This window comes from Dipodomys spectabilis, unplaced genomic scaffold (genome assembly GCF_019054845.1).
Source record: "Dipodomys spectabilis isolate Male_0828 unplaced genomic scaffold, ASM1905484v1 ptg000360l, whole genome shotgun sequence".
Classification (NCBI taxonomy): domain Eukaryota; kingdom Metazoa; phylum Chordata; class Mammalia; order Rodentia; family Heteromyidae; genus Dipodomys; species Dipodomys spectabilis.
In genome coordinates this window covers 2,169,689-2,182,576 of record NW_024871037.1, presented here as the reverse complement: position 1 = coordinate 2,182,576, position 12,888 = coordinate 2,169,689, and the positions used below count along the sequence as shown (strand labels likewise).

The following is a 12,888-nucleotide window of genomic DNA, read 5'->3' as shown; positions in this document are numbered from 1 at the left end:
TCACAAGATGTCTCAGATCTGAGAATGAAGTCACCTATGTGCTGAACAGTTTTCTGAAGGAAGTGAAGTCATCTTTTGGTGGCCAGCTTCCATTCTCACCCCTCAGCCTTTTCTTCAAAAAAAAAAAGTTTATTTTTTTGGTAAGGTGCTGCTGGGTTATTTATTTAGCCCCAACCAGTTTTGATAGAAAAGGTGATCACTATAGTCCTGTGTTGGGAGGGAGAGGTCACAGCTATGGCTCCCTGCACAGGGCCTGATGTACAGCAAGGTCAAATAAATACTTGGGGAATGCATGACTTGGTGGCTGTCAGAGTCTGTGCAATCAGTAATCAGAGGGCTGGAGACCCTTAGAGAGGCCGGGCTATAGTAGTACTTCTTCTGCCTGGCTGGCTCTCTCTTATGACCTCTCCAACCACCCCCGCCTCCCCTTCCATTTGACTAGAATGTGTAATTCAGGCCTTTCAGCCCAGAGTAGAACTTTGACCCTCTAGAAGCCTGGCCAGATCACTTTAGGAAAATTGTAGCCCCCAGCTCTGATTCTGGGAGGCCTTAATCGGCTTGGGATTGTCTAACCTGTTTTGAATAGCCAGAGGGAAGGGCCTAAAAGCTGAGTTGGCTTCCAAGGCAACTTTGAAGCTCAGCTTGCCCTCCAGGCTTATCCTCGTTTTCTGATCCCCTGCGGGCTCAAGAGACCTGCCCAAGCCCCTGCTCTGGACTACATCTCCCAGCGTGCCTAGCAGAGTGGTATCCTCAGTGTGCCGTCTGCACCAGCTGCTGGTGGACAATGCTGCGGGCTGTGAGCCTTGTGTCCCCTCTTGGCTTTCGACTGACGACTCTCCCCTCAGTCCGAGGTCGCTCACTGAGTTGTGCACAGGTGGGATAAAGGGTGCTGAGGTCTGATGCCGATCTGGGAGGGTGGGGAGGGGGGTTGCCTGGTGGGGGAGGGAAGAAGGTTGCTGGTACCTGAAGTCCTGGTGGTACTATGGCTGGCTGCCCACAGGATGTACTCCGCAGGACTCCTCTCTATGACTTCCACCTGGCCCATGGTGGGAAAATGGTGGCATTTGCTGGTTGGAGTCTGCCTGTGCAGTACCGGGAAAGTCACATTGAGTCACACCTGCATACACGCCGGCACTGCTCACTCTTCGATGTGTCCCACATGCTACAGGTAAGGCAGGAAAGTGATCAAACTTTCCTCTTTATCCACAGCGCTGGGCTCTTCAGCATTTGTTCCTGGGAGGTAGATTTTGGAGATTATTCTTCCCACAAGACTTAGAGATTTTATTTTATTCTTTTGATGGACTGGGCACCGTCCCAGAACTCTTTTGCTCAAGGCTAGTACTCTACCACTTTGACCCTCAAAGCCACTTCCAGTTTTCTGGTGGTTCATTGCAGATAAGAATCTCAGGGACTGGGCTGGGAAGGTGGCTCAGTGGTAGAGCACTTGCCTTGCATGCTCAAGGCCCTGGGTTCGATTCTTCAACACCACATAAGAAAAAAGAAAAAAGCCGGAAGTGGCACTGTGGCTCAAGTGGTAGAGCGCTAGCCTTGAGCTGAAGAGCTGAGGGACAGCGCCCAGGCCCAGAGTTCAGGCCCCACAACCGTACCCCCCAAAAAAATAAAAATAAAAAAAAGAATCTCAGGGACTTTCCTGCTTGGGCTGGCTTTGAACTGGGATCCTCAGATCTCAGCTTTCTGATTAGCTAGGATCACAGGCCTGAGCCATCCACACCCGGACTTTGAGGTTTTGTTTTTTGTTTTTTTTTTTTGGTGGCTCATGGGTCTTGAACTCTGGGCCTGGGCTGGGCACTGACCTTAAGCTCTTCAGCTCAGGATGAGCACACTACCTCTTAAGCCCCCACAGCAGCCACTTCCCGTTTTCTGGAGGTTTATTGGAGATAAGAGTCTCAAGGACGTTTCTGCCCAGGCTTGGCTTTGAACCGTGATCCTCAGATCTCAGCCTCCTGAGTAGCTAAGATTACAGGCTTGAGCCACCAGTGCCTGGCAAGAGGTCTTTTTTATGAATTTTAAAATTGTATTCTTTGGTGCCAGTTCTGGGGCTTGAATTCAGGGCTTGGGCCATCCTATACCTTAGCTTTTCCACTCAAGGTCAGTGCTCTACCATTTGAGCAACAGCTCCACTTAGAACTTTTTGCTGGCTAATTGGAGATAAGAGTCTTTTTTTTTTTTAGAGGGATTTTTTTGGGGGTCTGGTCATGGGGCCTGAACTCTGGGCCTAGGCGCTGTCCCTCAGCTCTTCAGCTTCAGCTCAAGGCTAGCACTCTACCACTTGAGCCACAGCGCCACTTCCGGCTTTTTTCCTGCTTATGTGCTGAGGAATGGAACCCAGGGCCTCAGGCATGCAAGGCAAGCGCTCTATCACTGAGCCACCTTCCCAGCCCAAGAGATAAGAGTCTTAATGTTTGTTTTTTTTTTGCTGGTCATGGGGCTTGAACTCTGGGCCTGGGTGCTATCCCTGAACTCTTTTTGTTGTTGGTGGTGGTGGTCATGGGGCTTGAATTCTGGGCCTGGGGACTGTCCCTGAGCTCTTCAGCTCAAGGCTGGCACTCTACCACAGTGCCACTTCCAGCTTTTTTCTGCTTATGTAGTGCTGAGGAATCTAACCCAGGGCTTCAGGCACGTGAGGCAAGCGCTCTACCACTGAGACAACTTCCCAGCCCCTCCCTGAACTCTTTTGCTCAAGGCTAGCACTCTACCATTTGAGCCACAGCGCCACTTCCAGTTTTCTGGTAGTTAATTGGAGATAAGAGTCTCAGGGACGCGGGGCGCTGGTGGCTCACGCCTGTAATCCTAGCTACTCTGGAGGCTGAGATCTGAGGATCGCGGTTCAAAGCCAGCCAGGGCAGGAGAGACTGTGAGACTCCTATCTCCAATAAACCACCAGAAAACCGGAAGTGGCACTGTAGCTCAAGTGGTAGAGCGCTCGCCTTGAGCTGAAGGGCTGAGGGACAGCGCCCAGGCCCAGAGTTCAAGCCCCACGACCGACAAAAAAAAAAGTCTCAGGGACTTTCCTGCATAGGTTGGATTTGAACTGCAATCCTCAGATCTCACCCTCCTGAGTAGCTAGGATTCCACAGATGTGAGCCACCAGCACCCAGCTCTAATCTCTCTTGCCTGCTCTCACTGTGACATAATGCCTTTAGTTTTTTCCAGAGCTGACAACTGTTCTTATTTACTGTGCTGGGTAGTGGTTTGAAAAGGAGGCTTTCAGTAAGGTACTAGGTCCTCTAAAAGGTCTCCCAGGGGCTGGGAATGTGGCTTAGTGGTAGAGTGTTTGCCTGGCATGCATGAAGCCCTGGGTTTGATTCCTCAGTACCACAGAAAAAGCCAGAAGTGGTACTGTGGTTCAAGTGGTAGAGTGCTAGCCTTGGGCCAAAAAGCAGCTCAGGGACAGTGCCCAGGCCCTGAGTTCAAGTCCCAGGACTGGCCAAAAAAAGAAAAAGGAGAGGATGTCACCCATACCTCCCTCAGTCACACCTGGGCTTATGAAATGTGGAAGAATGAGAGGATGGGGGCTTTTCATACCTCCAGATCCAAAAGACTGGTCATTATTTGTAAGCTAAACTGCACTTTGGATGGCTGAGAGGAGACCTCCTAGAGCTAGTGGCCTTTTGGATTGCAGCTGTTATCCTGGCCTGAGGCTTTCAATATCTTTCCTAGACCAAGATATTTGGTCGTGACCGGGTGAAGCTCATGGAGAATCTAGTGGTGGGTGATATTGCAGAGCTAAAGACAAACCAGGTGAGTCTTTTATCCTTTATTTTTTTCCTTTGGTGGTTTGGGGTTTGAACTCGGGGCCATCTACTTGCTTAGTTGATGATCCCAGAAGCCACCTCTGCTTTTTTGCTTATTATTTATTTATTTATCGGTCAGTTATGAGGCTTGAACTCTGGGCCTGGGCGCTGTCCCTCAGCTCTTCAGCTCAAGGCAAGTGCTCTACCACTTGAGCCACAGCACCAGTTCCAGCCTTTTCTGCTTATGTGGTGCTGAGGAATCAAACCCAGGGTGTCATGCATGCAAGTCTTCGCAGCCCCCACTTTGAAGCTTTTATTCTGGGGTCTACGGGTGGAGTTGTCTGGGTGGGATTGGTTTAATATGACTGAGGGGGGGGGCGCCGCAGGAGGTGGGTAAAGATCATGAGGATTAAAGACACTGGATTTGAGTCCAGCCTTGACTATTGAATCCATAATGCTGTACCAAGGTTCATGAGTCTGGTGTTTAAGTGTGTCTGAGGGTCTGTCTGGCTTATCTTTTGGCCTTGGTTTAATGGATCTGGAAGCAAAGATGCTTTTCTTTGATACCAGGGGACACTGTCATTGTTTACCAATGAGACTGGAGGCATCTTAGATGACTTGATCGTGACCAATACTTCTGAGGGGTATCTCTATGTGGTATCGAATGCTGGCTGCTGGGACAAGGATTTGGCCCTCATGCAGGTAAGTTCCTCTGTGTTCTTTCCACTTCGTTTTCTTTGTTCATAAAACAGAGTCCTTATGATCTAGGACAGACCTAGTGCAGACAAGGGGGCTTGGAAAAGGACTTAGTGAGTGGCTAAACAGCTATGAGACTTAAGAGCAGGCCTTCCCTGGAACATACTAGAGTTTGGTGGGGGTGGGATGGATTAAGTGAGGGAGGGGTGAGATCCTGTCCCCTTAGTGTACATCTTTGGGTGAAGGCATAAGGTGACAGATCTGAGCTTAGGTTATTTCTACCACTTAGTAGCTGTATGACCTTATAAGATCGGGTTACTAGCCGGGCACCTGTGGCTCATGCCTGTAATCCTAGCTACTCAGGAGGCTGAGGAGTGTGGTTCAAAGCCAGTGTGGGCAGGAAAGTCCCTGAGACTGTTATCTCTAATAAACCACTCAGAAAACCAGAAGTGGCACAGTGGCTCAAGTAGTAGAGATCTAGCCTTGAGCACAGAGAGACTCAGAGACAGAGCCCAAGCCCTAGAGTTCAAGCTCCAGGACTAGCCAAAAAAAAAAAGTGATTCCAGAAACTGATATGGTATTTCTGCTTTTCATTTCAGGACAAGGTCAAGGAGCTTCAGAACAAGGGCAGTGATGTGGGCCTGCAGGTGGTGGACAATGCTCTACTAGCCCTGCAAGGTGAGGTGGCCAAGCTGGCCAAGCCAACTTTGACCTTCATGATTTCATTTCTCATTTAAAGACGAAGTGATCAATATTTATATACCATCACTCTCAGGTATTTTCCCCTTTCCCCATCTTTTACAAGGCTTCAGGGGCAAGGTCAATTTCTCCCTCTTGTCGAGTATGACTTGTTTAGGTCTTTCTAGGGGCTGGGGAAGGTGGCTCAGTGGTAGATTGCTTGCCTTGCATGTGTGAAGCCCTAGGTTCGATTCCTCAGTGCCACCTAAACAGAAGAAGCCGGAAGTGGCGCTGTGGCTCATTGGTAGAGTGCTAGCTTTGAGCAAAAGAAGCTTAGGAACAATGCCCAGGCCCTGAGTTCAAGCCCCAGGACTGGCAAAAAACAAAACAAAACAAAACTATAGCCTAGCTTTGAGGGGTGCTGGGACTAGGATCCCTTGGTCATTGGTTCCCTGGGTCTAGGCCCCACTGCTGCTCAGGTGCTACAGGCTGGTGTATCAGATGACCTAAGGAAACTGCCCTTCATGACCAGTGCAGTGATGGAGGTGTTTGGCGTGTCTGGCTGTCGTGTGACCCGCTGTGGCTACACAGGAGAAGATGGTGTAGAGGTATGTTAAAAAGTGGGTGCCGTTGGGAAGGTGGCTTAGTGATCGAGTGCTTGCCTAGCATGCATGAAGCCCTGGGTTTGATTCCTCAGTACCATATACACAGAAAAGGCCAGAAGTGGCTCAAATGGTAGAGCACGATCTTTGAGCAAAAGAAGCTCAAGGACAGTGCCCAGGCCTTGAGTTCAAATCCCAGGACTGGCAAAAAAAGAAAAGAAAAAGGTTGTAAGGCACAAGCTTGGGCTAACAGCTCACCTGCTCTGGTGTTTCTTGTAGATCTCAGTGCCAGCTACTGAGGCCGTCCACCTCGCAACTGCTCTATTGAAAAACCCGGAGGTAAAGCTAGCAGGGTTGGCAGCTCGGGACAGCCTGAGACTAGAGGCAGGTCTCTGCTTGTATGGGAATGACATTGATGAACACACTACACCTGTGGAAGGCAGCCTCAGTTGGACACTGGGTAAGCTAACATTCAAGAGGGTCCTCTAGCTTAAGAGTGATCTTGGGAGGAATGGCGCATGGAGGAGCCCAAGGGAAAGATGCCTTGGTGCTTGATGGGAGTTACTTGGGCTTCCTGGTAGTGAGAACCTCGCATGGCTAGCGATAAAATGTACTATGGTTTAACCGGGCGCCGGTGGCTCTTGCCTGCCATCCTAGCTACTCAGGAGGCTGAGATCTGAGGATTGCAGTTCAAAGCCAGCCTGGGCAGGAAAGTCTGTGAGACTCTTATCTTCAGTGAACCACCAGAAAACCCAAAGTGGAGCTGTGGCTCAAGTGGTAGAGCGCTAGCCTTGAGCAGAAGAATTCAGGGATAGTGCCCAGGCCCAGGGTTCAAGCCTCATGACCAATAACAACAACAAAAAAGTACTATGGCTTAGATCTGGTATGTTCTGTTTCAGGCAAGCGCCGCCGGTCTGCTATGGATTTCCCAGGGGCCAAGGTTATTGTACCACAACTAAAGGGCGAGCTGCAGAAGAGGCGTGTGGGGTTGACATGTGAAGGGGCCCCAGTGCGGGCACACAGTCCCATCCTGAGCACCGATGGCACTGTGATTGGTAAGGTGGTTCGGGAAAACCTTTTCTCCAGGAAAGGTGAGCATTTTGAACTGGCAGGTTGACAATAACCCATGCTCTGTGTTTGAACAGGTACTGTGACAAGTGGCTGTCCCTCACCCTGCCTCAAGAAGAACGTGGCAATGGGTTATGTGCCTTCTAAGTTCAGCCGGCCAGGGACACAGCTGCTGGTAGAGGTTCGGCGGAAGCAGCAGATGGCCGTTGTCAGCAAAATGCCCTTTGTGCCCACCAACTACTATACCCTCAAGTGAGGATGAGTCAGGGGAGGGGCTCTCCCTTCCAGGAGCCTTGCTCTGGAGGGAATCATACAAGACTTAAGTTAGGAGGCAGAACTTGATGGGGATGGGCAAGTGAGTGGTTTGCTCTAGTTGGATGGAAGGAGCTATCTATACACGTCTCCTCCTCCTTCCCCTTCCCCCTTCCTCTCCCTCTCCTCCTCCCCCCCTCCTCTACCTCTTCCTCCTCCTTCTTCTCTGGGGCTTGAACTCAGGGCCTGGGCACTGTCCCTGAGCTTCTTTTACTCTATCACTTGAGCCACAGCACCAAACTCTGGCTTTTTCCTGTGTATATGGTACTGAGGAATGGAATCCAGGGCTTCATGCATGCATGCTAGGCAAGCACTCTACCACTATGCCACATTCCCAGCCCCAGGACCCCACTTATAAGTGTGAGATTAGCTCATCTAATATCCCAGTTCATTCTGATCCTGCTTACCTTGGTGGAGAAGGAAATCACCTGCCCAACCTACCTTACCAAGGTTTCTCGTATTTCAAAGGGTTATTGCCATGGGCAGTGTGGTTTGAAGGCTGCCTCCTCCACTTCGCTTTCCATGAATACACACTATTGCCTCTCTCTGAGCGGAATCTTGGCGTACAGTGCTGGCAGTTTTTCCTGTGGGTAAACTTGGGGATGGCTGAGTGATCACGGACTCATCCTTCCACATTCCCAGTCAACTTAAGTCTGTTGCCTAGTAGCAAGCTACACAGGCTTACTACCTGGGCTAACCTGTAACCTGAGCCTGTAACTGGACTTTATAATCACTAGGGAAGGAAATTAAAGGGGTTTCCTGCCTTGTCATGGTCTTCAGCCTCATTGTATTTTTGTCCACAGGGTTCCTGGGGTGCTAGTTCAAGAATGTTTGCCTTTCCTAAGCCACACTGTCTTGGAATAGGTTCTTATATGCGTGGGGCCAGATCTATAACTAAGGGTGGGGAGGGGGGGAGGAGAAGGGGTTGACTCAATGGATACAAAATTCTGAATTAAAGCCCTACTGTCAAAGAAAGAACAAATGGGAGTATTTCAGCTACTGGACACCTCTCTCTACCCCTGCAAACTGTGGCATTTGGGATCCTGAGGGATCAGCCTCCAGCATGTTCTCTTACCAGTTGCCCCTTGCATGCACATTTGACCTCTTTGGAATAACCACACAATGGATGCATTTCTGTGTTTAATAAGCCACATCTTCAAGTTGAGCCTGGGGATGCAATGTCAGACCCTGATTCTGTATGGTGGCATTGGTGGATGGGCCTGAGGCTATGAAGAGGACCTTCTTCCTAGTCCAGAGATGTCTCTGGAGTAGGTATGTGGACATGAGGAGTCCACAGGGACTTCCAGTGCACCTGCCATGAAGTCTGCCTAGTCAGAGGCTGTCGGATGGATGTGTGTAACATTGTAGAGGACAAGCAGGCAAGTGGGACAGTGAGGTAGCTGTCCAGCAGAGATAGGCAGAAAGTACCACTATTAGGGAAGGAGGCAGGTGCAGGGAGGGACACATCATGCCTTTGGGACTACAGGAAGTAGTATTTCTCTGGGGGCATTTGTCTCCTCCCCCTTTGGAACCTCCTCTAACCCACTGGCTGAAGGGAGTCTAGACCAGGTGAAGGTCTGCTTGGGTCTTTTGACTCTTTTGAGGGCCTAAAAGGTTGCTAGTGGGCTCGTAAGGGTAAAATAGGAACTGAGGAGGCTGTAGGGCTTAATGGAATTACTCTGCACTAACAGCTTAATATCTCCCCAGGAGTGGGTAGAGACCCCCAAAAATCTGGCACCTAAGATAGGAGACTGGAAGGCTCACTTCTTTCAGGCACCAATCTCTCCCACAAGAAGAATAGAAGTTTAAGGTTAGTCAGGAAAGAACAACTTCCTTTCCCTGGCTCATCCCTGGAGCTCTGGTTGGACCCAAGAGGTGGATGTTTGGTGCCTCCCTCTGGATAGTGCCAATAAAGGCACTTTTGCCTTACACCTGGTCAGCTAAGTTAAACAGTAGAAGGTTTGGCTCAGGCTAGAATTACCTGGCTCCCCTGTCAACAAAGCAAAACCATGGAAATTCAGGGCCTACAGGAGAACAGACTTCCCTTACAAACCACAGCACTGGTCAACTTCAGGCTTCCTCTGAGAAGGACAAATCCCTATAGGGTCATATCCCCAGAGGAATGAAAAGGACAAGGGGGAAAAAAAGAAAGCCAAGACAGAACAGGGACTGGTAGCTTCCCCAACTGAAAGGCTTCTCTTAAGCTCTAACCCCTGAGAGGACATGTCATCTCTCCTTAAGGCACTGAGACCAGGGGAGAGGCAAACTCTTCACTCGCCCAATACATAGGGGGCTGTTGAAAGCAAGGCTATCGGCAACTGAGGCTTGCCCTGCAAGCACTGAGTTACTTTCTGCCCCCAACCCTGAGCCCCTCTGTAGTTGTCCCCCAGGATCTAGGAGCCAGCAGACCCCTGTGATGATTCTGGAGACCCTTCTGCTGCTGTCTTCCCTTATTCTCTGTGAGTTTTGACAGGTTCATTTGTTGCAATCTCCCTGAAAGCGGTGGAGAGAAGAGAAAGGTTATTTTACGTTCAGCAGAATATTCCCCTGAGATTGGCTCTCCTTAGCCTCTAGACAGCTAAGCTGGGCTCTATAAGGCTGCATTACAATCTAATCTGTCTTTGTTTATGCAAGCACGAGGGCTTGAACTCAGGGCCTTGTGCTGTTATTTGGCTTTCACACTTAAAAGCTGATGTTGTCTACCACTTCATCCATATCTCCAGTCACAATTTAGACTTTTTTTAGCCAGTCCTGGGGCTTGAACTCAGGGCCCAGGCACTGTCCCTGAGCTTCTTTTGCTCAAGGCTAGAACTCTTACCACTTGAGCCATAGTGCCACTTCTGGCTTTTTCTGTGTATGTGGTACTGAGGAATGGAACCCACCAAGCCACATTCCCACGCATAAGCAGACATTTTCTCTGCCAGTACTGGGGCTTCAACTCGGGGTCTTGCGCATTCATTTGGTTTTTCACTGAAGGCTGGCATTCCTCTGCTTGAGCTCCATTTCCAGTTCTGGCATTTTGGTGGCTAATTGGAGCTAAGAGTTTCTGCAGCTAAGACTTTTCTGCCTTGGCTAGTTTTTGAACTGGGATCCTCAGATCTTACCTTCTAGGGTAGCTAAGGAATACAGGCATGTGAAACCAGAGCCTGGCTAATGTACACACACTCACACAATACATATGCACACATGCTATATACATATATCTATACACACATACGTATATATATATATGTACATAAACACATATATAACGTGCACCCATGCACACACATATGAGACAGGGTCTTTTGTGTTCCCAGACTGGCCTCAAACTATGTAACCCAGATGGATCTTGAACTTCCAATCTTCATGCTTCTGTCTGCTGGGTGCTAGGATTACAGATGTCCACTTGCTTCTCTTATAAACCTTTCATTACTCCTGCGAGACAAGCCTTAGTTGTCCTTCTTGTTTTCTGGGCCTATAGAGAGACTTCTACTGTGTGGTAGAGGTTCAGAGATAAGCTGAATGAATGTCCTGATTAGTTGTTTGAATGAGGAGGCTGACACAATGAGGTCAGCTGGTGTGCTAAGAATAGAAGTACGTAGGGACAGTGGTATAACACTTGCTTAGAAATGGAGACTCGGGCTGGGAAGGTGGCTCAGTGGTAAGTGCTTGCCTTGCATGCATGAGACCCTGGGTTCGATTCCTCAGCACCACATAAGCAGAAAAAGGCAGAAGTGGTATTGTGGATCATGTGATAGAGTGCTAGTCTTGAGCTGAAGAGCTGAGGGGAAGAACCCAGACTCAGAGTTCAGGCCCCACGACTGACCAAAAAAGAAATGGAGGCACTTGTTTTCCTAACTCAGACATTCCAGATGAGGAGCTTGCTCCCTAAAGACTAGTTATATCTCTGAAATTAAGACAATACCAGCATCCACCCTACTGGTTATTTTATTTATTTATTTTTTTTGGGTCCGGTCATGGGGCCTGAACTCTAGGCCTGGACGCTGTCCCTCAGCTCTTCAGCTCAAGGCTAGCGCTCTACCACTTGAGCCACAGTGCCACTTCCGGCTTTTTTCTTTTTGCTTATGTGGTGCTGAGGAATCGAACCCAGGGCCTCAGGCATGCAAAGCAAGCGCTTTTAACCACTAAGCCACCTTCCCAGCCCACCCTACTGGTTATTGATGAAGGACTCTCCAGATGCTTGTGTCACTCCAACCTGAAATCTAAGCTGTACATCTGGATTTGGAGGAGGCTTGCAAAGACTACTTGGCTGTTGGACTCACCCTGAGAATTCCTCACCCTATCACCAGCACAGGAGTGTCTTTTGTCTGCCAAGCATGAGGTTGGATGGAGTAAGGGAACAGATTTACTCACCAAGTAGGGAAGTAAGTAGAGCCGTCTGGTGTGGATCCATTTTGGCCGCCCAGACCTGGAGGCAGAAACATGTCAAAGCTACTACACCTAGCAGCCCAGGGCGGGTTCTACGGTCATGGTTCTGAGAAACAGGTGCAAATGTGATGGGTGGACTGGTGGGGAGTCTTGAAAGAGTAAGATGGCATGGGTCAGGGAACTGAGTTAAGTTCTTTGTTTGTTTTTTTGGGGGGGGGTCTGGTCATGGGGCCTGAACTCTGGGCCTGGGCGCTGTCCCTCAGCTCTTCAGCTCAAGGCTAGCGCTCTACCACTGGAGCCACAGCGCCACTTCCGGCTTTTTTCTTTTTGCTTATGTGGTGCTGAGGAATCGAACCCAGGGCCTCAGGCATGCAAGGCAAGCGCTCTACCACTGAGCCACCTTCCCAGGCCCCTGAGTTAAGTTCTAATGAGGGCCTTGGAGAGCCAGTGATAGTTTAGGGGAGCCCTGGGGGGGGGACCCCAATGGGTTAGGCAGCCCACGGAGGTTCTTAGGGAGCCTCACCTGGGCGGTGATATAACCCGGTCACGGTGTTCCCGTAGAAACCCCACGCCAGCTGGATGCCCAGGAGACTTAACACCAACCACAGGAGCAGCAGCTTGAAGAGGGTCACGCGCATGTCCTGCGCCTCCCACTCCTTGAGGAACTCGCTGCCCAGGGAACCTAGCATACCCAGCACCGTGGCGGGCAGAGCCTGCAATTCCTGTCCTGACCAAGGCTCCGCCATGACGGGCCTGGGAGTCTGTCACCGTAGTTCCCACCGCGCAGGCGTCTGGTCTTCCGGGGTCAGCCCCGTCAACGCGCACGCGTAAGACCAGGAAGCCAGGCCCGATTTCGCTTGCGCGAAGAGTTGGCAGTTTAGGGAGGAGTGTGCAGACCGCGCACGCGCACCTGGCCCCACCCAGCCGACTTTAAAGGACGAGTGACTCCCGGAGTATAAAATAGCAACTGGGTCTTTTATAGCCCCGGCGTTCCCGTGATGCCCCGCGCGGCGGCGTTCATTGGTTCAGACGCGAGCTTTTAGGGCGTGGACGCGCTCCGGAGCAATCGTGGCTGAGTTGTGAATGTACGCGCGCGCGTGCGCGGGACCGCGACTGGACGCCGGCTCGAGCCCGCTGGGCGCTCGGGGGCGCGCACGTCGTTCCCCGCCCTCCCGCCGCCGCCCGCCCGCCCTCGCTCGCTCGGCTCGCTCGCTCGCGCTCCCCGCCCGCCGCCCTCCGTCGGTTCTCTCGGTTAGTCCGCCCGTCGTCGCCTCTTCGGCTGCCCGCCTTCGTCTCCGAGCTTTGCCGCTCGCGGGCCAGGCGTCGTCGGTGTGAAGAGGCTGGACTCGGGAGTCATCGCTTGAGGTGAGCGGGAAGGTTTTCCTGGAGCCGCCGCGGCGCCCCCC

General features: G+C 50.8%; 3 protein-coding genes across 4 annotated transcripts in view; 2 read left to right on the top strand and 1 right to left on the bottom strand.

Annotated features, from left to right (window-relative positions):
• The first annotated feature begins 304 nt into the window (after window positions 1-304).
• Amt (aminomethyltransferase) lies at window positions 305-7,263 on the top strand. The gene is made up of 9 exons (XM_042665847.1): window positions 305-874; window positions 1,001-1,168; window positions 3,682-3,762; window positions 4,326-4,457; window positions 5,051-5,129; window positions 5,592-5,737; window positions 6,011-6,191; window positions 6,631-6,786; window positions 6,877-7,263. The coding sequence occupies exons 1-9, from the start codon at window positions 785-787 to the stop codon at window positions 7,053-7,055; spliced, it is 1,212 nt and encodes a 403-aa protein (XP_042521781.1). The 5' UTR covers window positions 305-784; the 3' UTR covers window positions 7,056-7,263.
• A 975-nt stretch (window positions 7,264-8,238) lies between these two features.
• Window positions 8,239-12,429, bottom strand: Tcta (T cell leukemia translocation altered). The gene is made up of 3 exons (XM_042666037.1): window positions 12,006-12,429; window positions 11,468-11,522; window positions 8,239-9,604 (listed from the first exon to the last, which is right to left on the bottom strand). Exons 1-3 carry the CDS (start codon window positions 12,226-12,228, stop codon window positions 9,562-9,564), a joined length of 321 nt encoding a protein of 106 aa, XP_042521971.1. The 5' UTR covers window positions 12,229-12,429; the 3' UTR covers window positions 8,239-9,561.
• A 235-nt stretch (window positions 12,430-12,664) lies between these two features.
• Rhoa (ras homolog family member A) overlaps window positions 12,665-12,888 on the top strand; it is a 33,638-nt gene continuing 33,414 nt past the window's right edge. For both annotated transcript variants that reach the window (XM_042666036.1, XM_042666035.1), the window contains exon 1: window positions 12,665-12,847. The gene's annotated coding sequence lies outside the window, so the exon portion shown is untranslated. The remainder of the gene's footprint in view (window positions 12,848-12,888) is intronic.

Excerpts from the sequence above, each read along its gene's own strand:
- Amt (XM_042665847.1), top strand. The coding sequence starts at position 785 with ATGCTGCGGGCTGTGAGCCTTGTGTCCCCTCTTGGCTTTCGACTGACG. Across the intron at positions 1,169-3,681 it reads ATGTGTCCCACATGCTACAG|ACCAAGATATTTGGTCGTGA; the intron begins GTAAGGCAGGAA and ends TATCTTTCCTAG. Across the intron at positions 5,738-6,010 it reads CAGGAGAAGATGGTGTAGAG|ATCTCAGTGCCAGCTACTGA; the intron begins GTATGTTAAAAA and ends TGTTTCTTGTAG.
- Tcta (XM_042666037.1), bottom strand. The coding sequence starts at position 12,228 with ATGGCGGAGCCTTGGTCAGGACAGGAATTGCAGGCTCTGCCCGCCACG. Across the intron at positions 11,523-12,005 it reads CGGGTTATATCACCGCCCAG|GTCTGGGCGGCCAAAATGGA; the intron begins GTGAGGCTCCCT and ends TTCTGCCTCCAG. Across the intron at positions 9,605-11,467 it reads TCTACTTACTTCCCTACTTG|GGAGATTGCAACAAATGAAC; the intron begins GTGAGTAAATCT and ends CACCGCTTTCAG.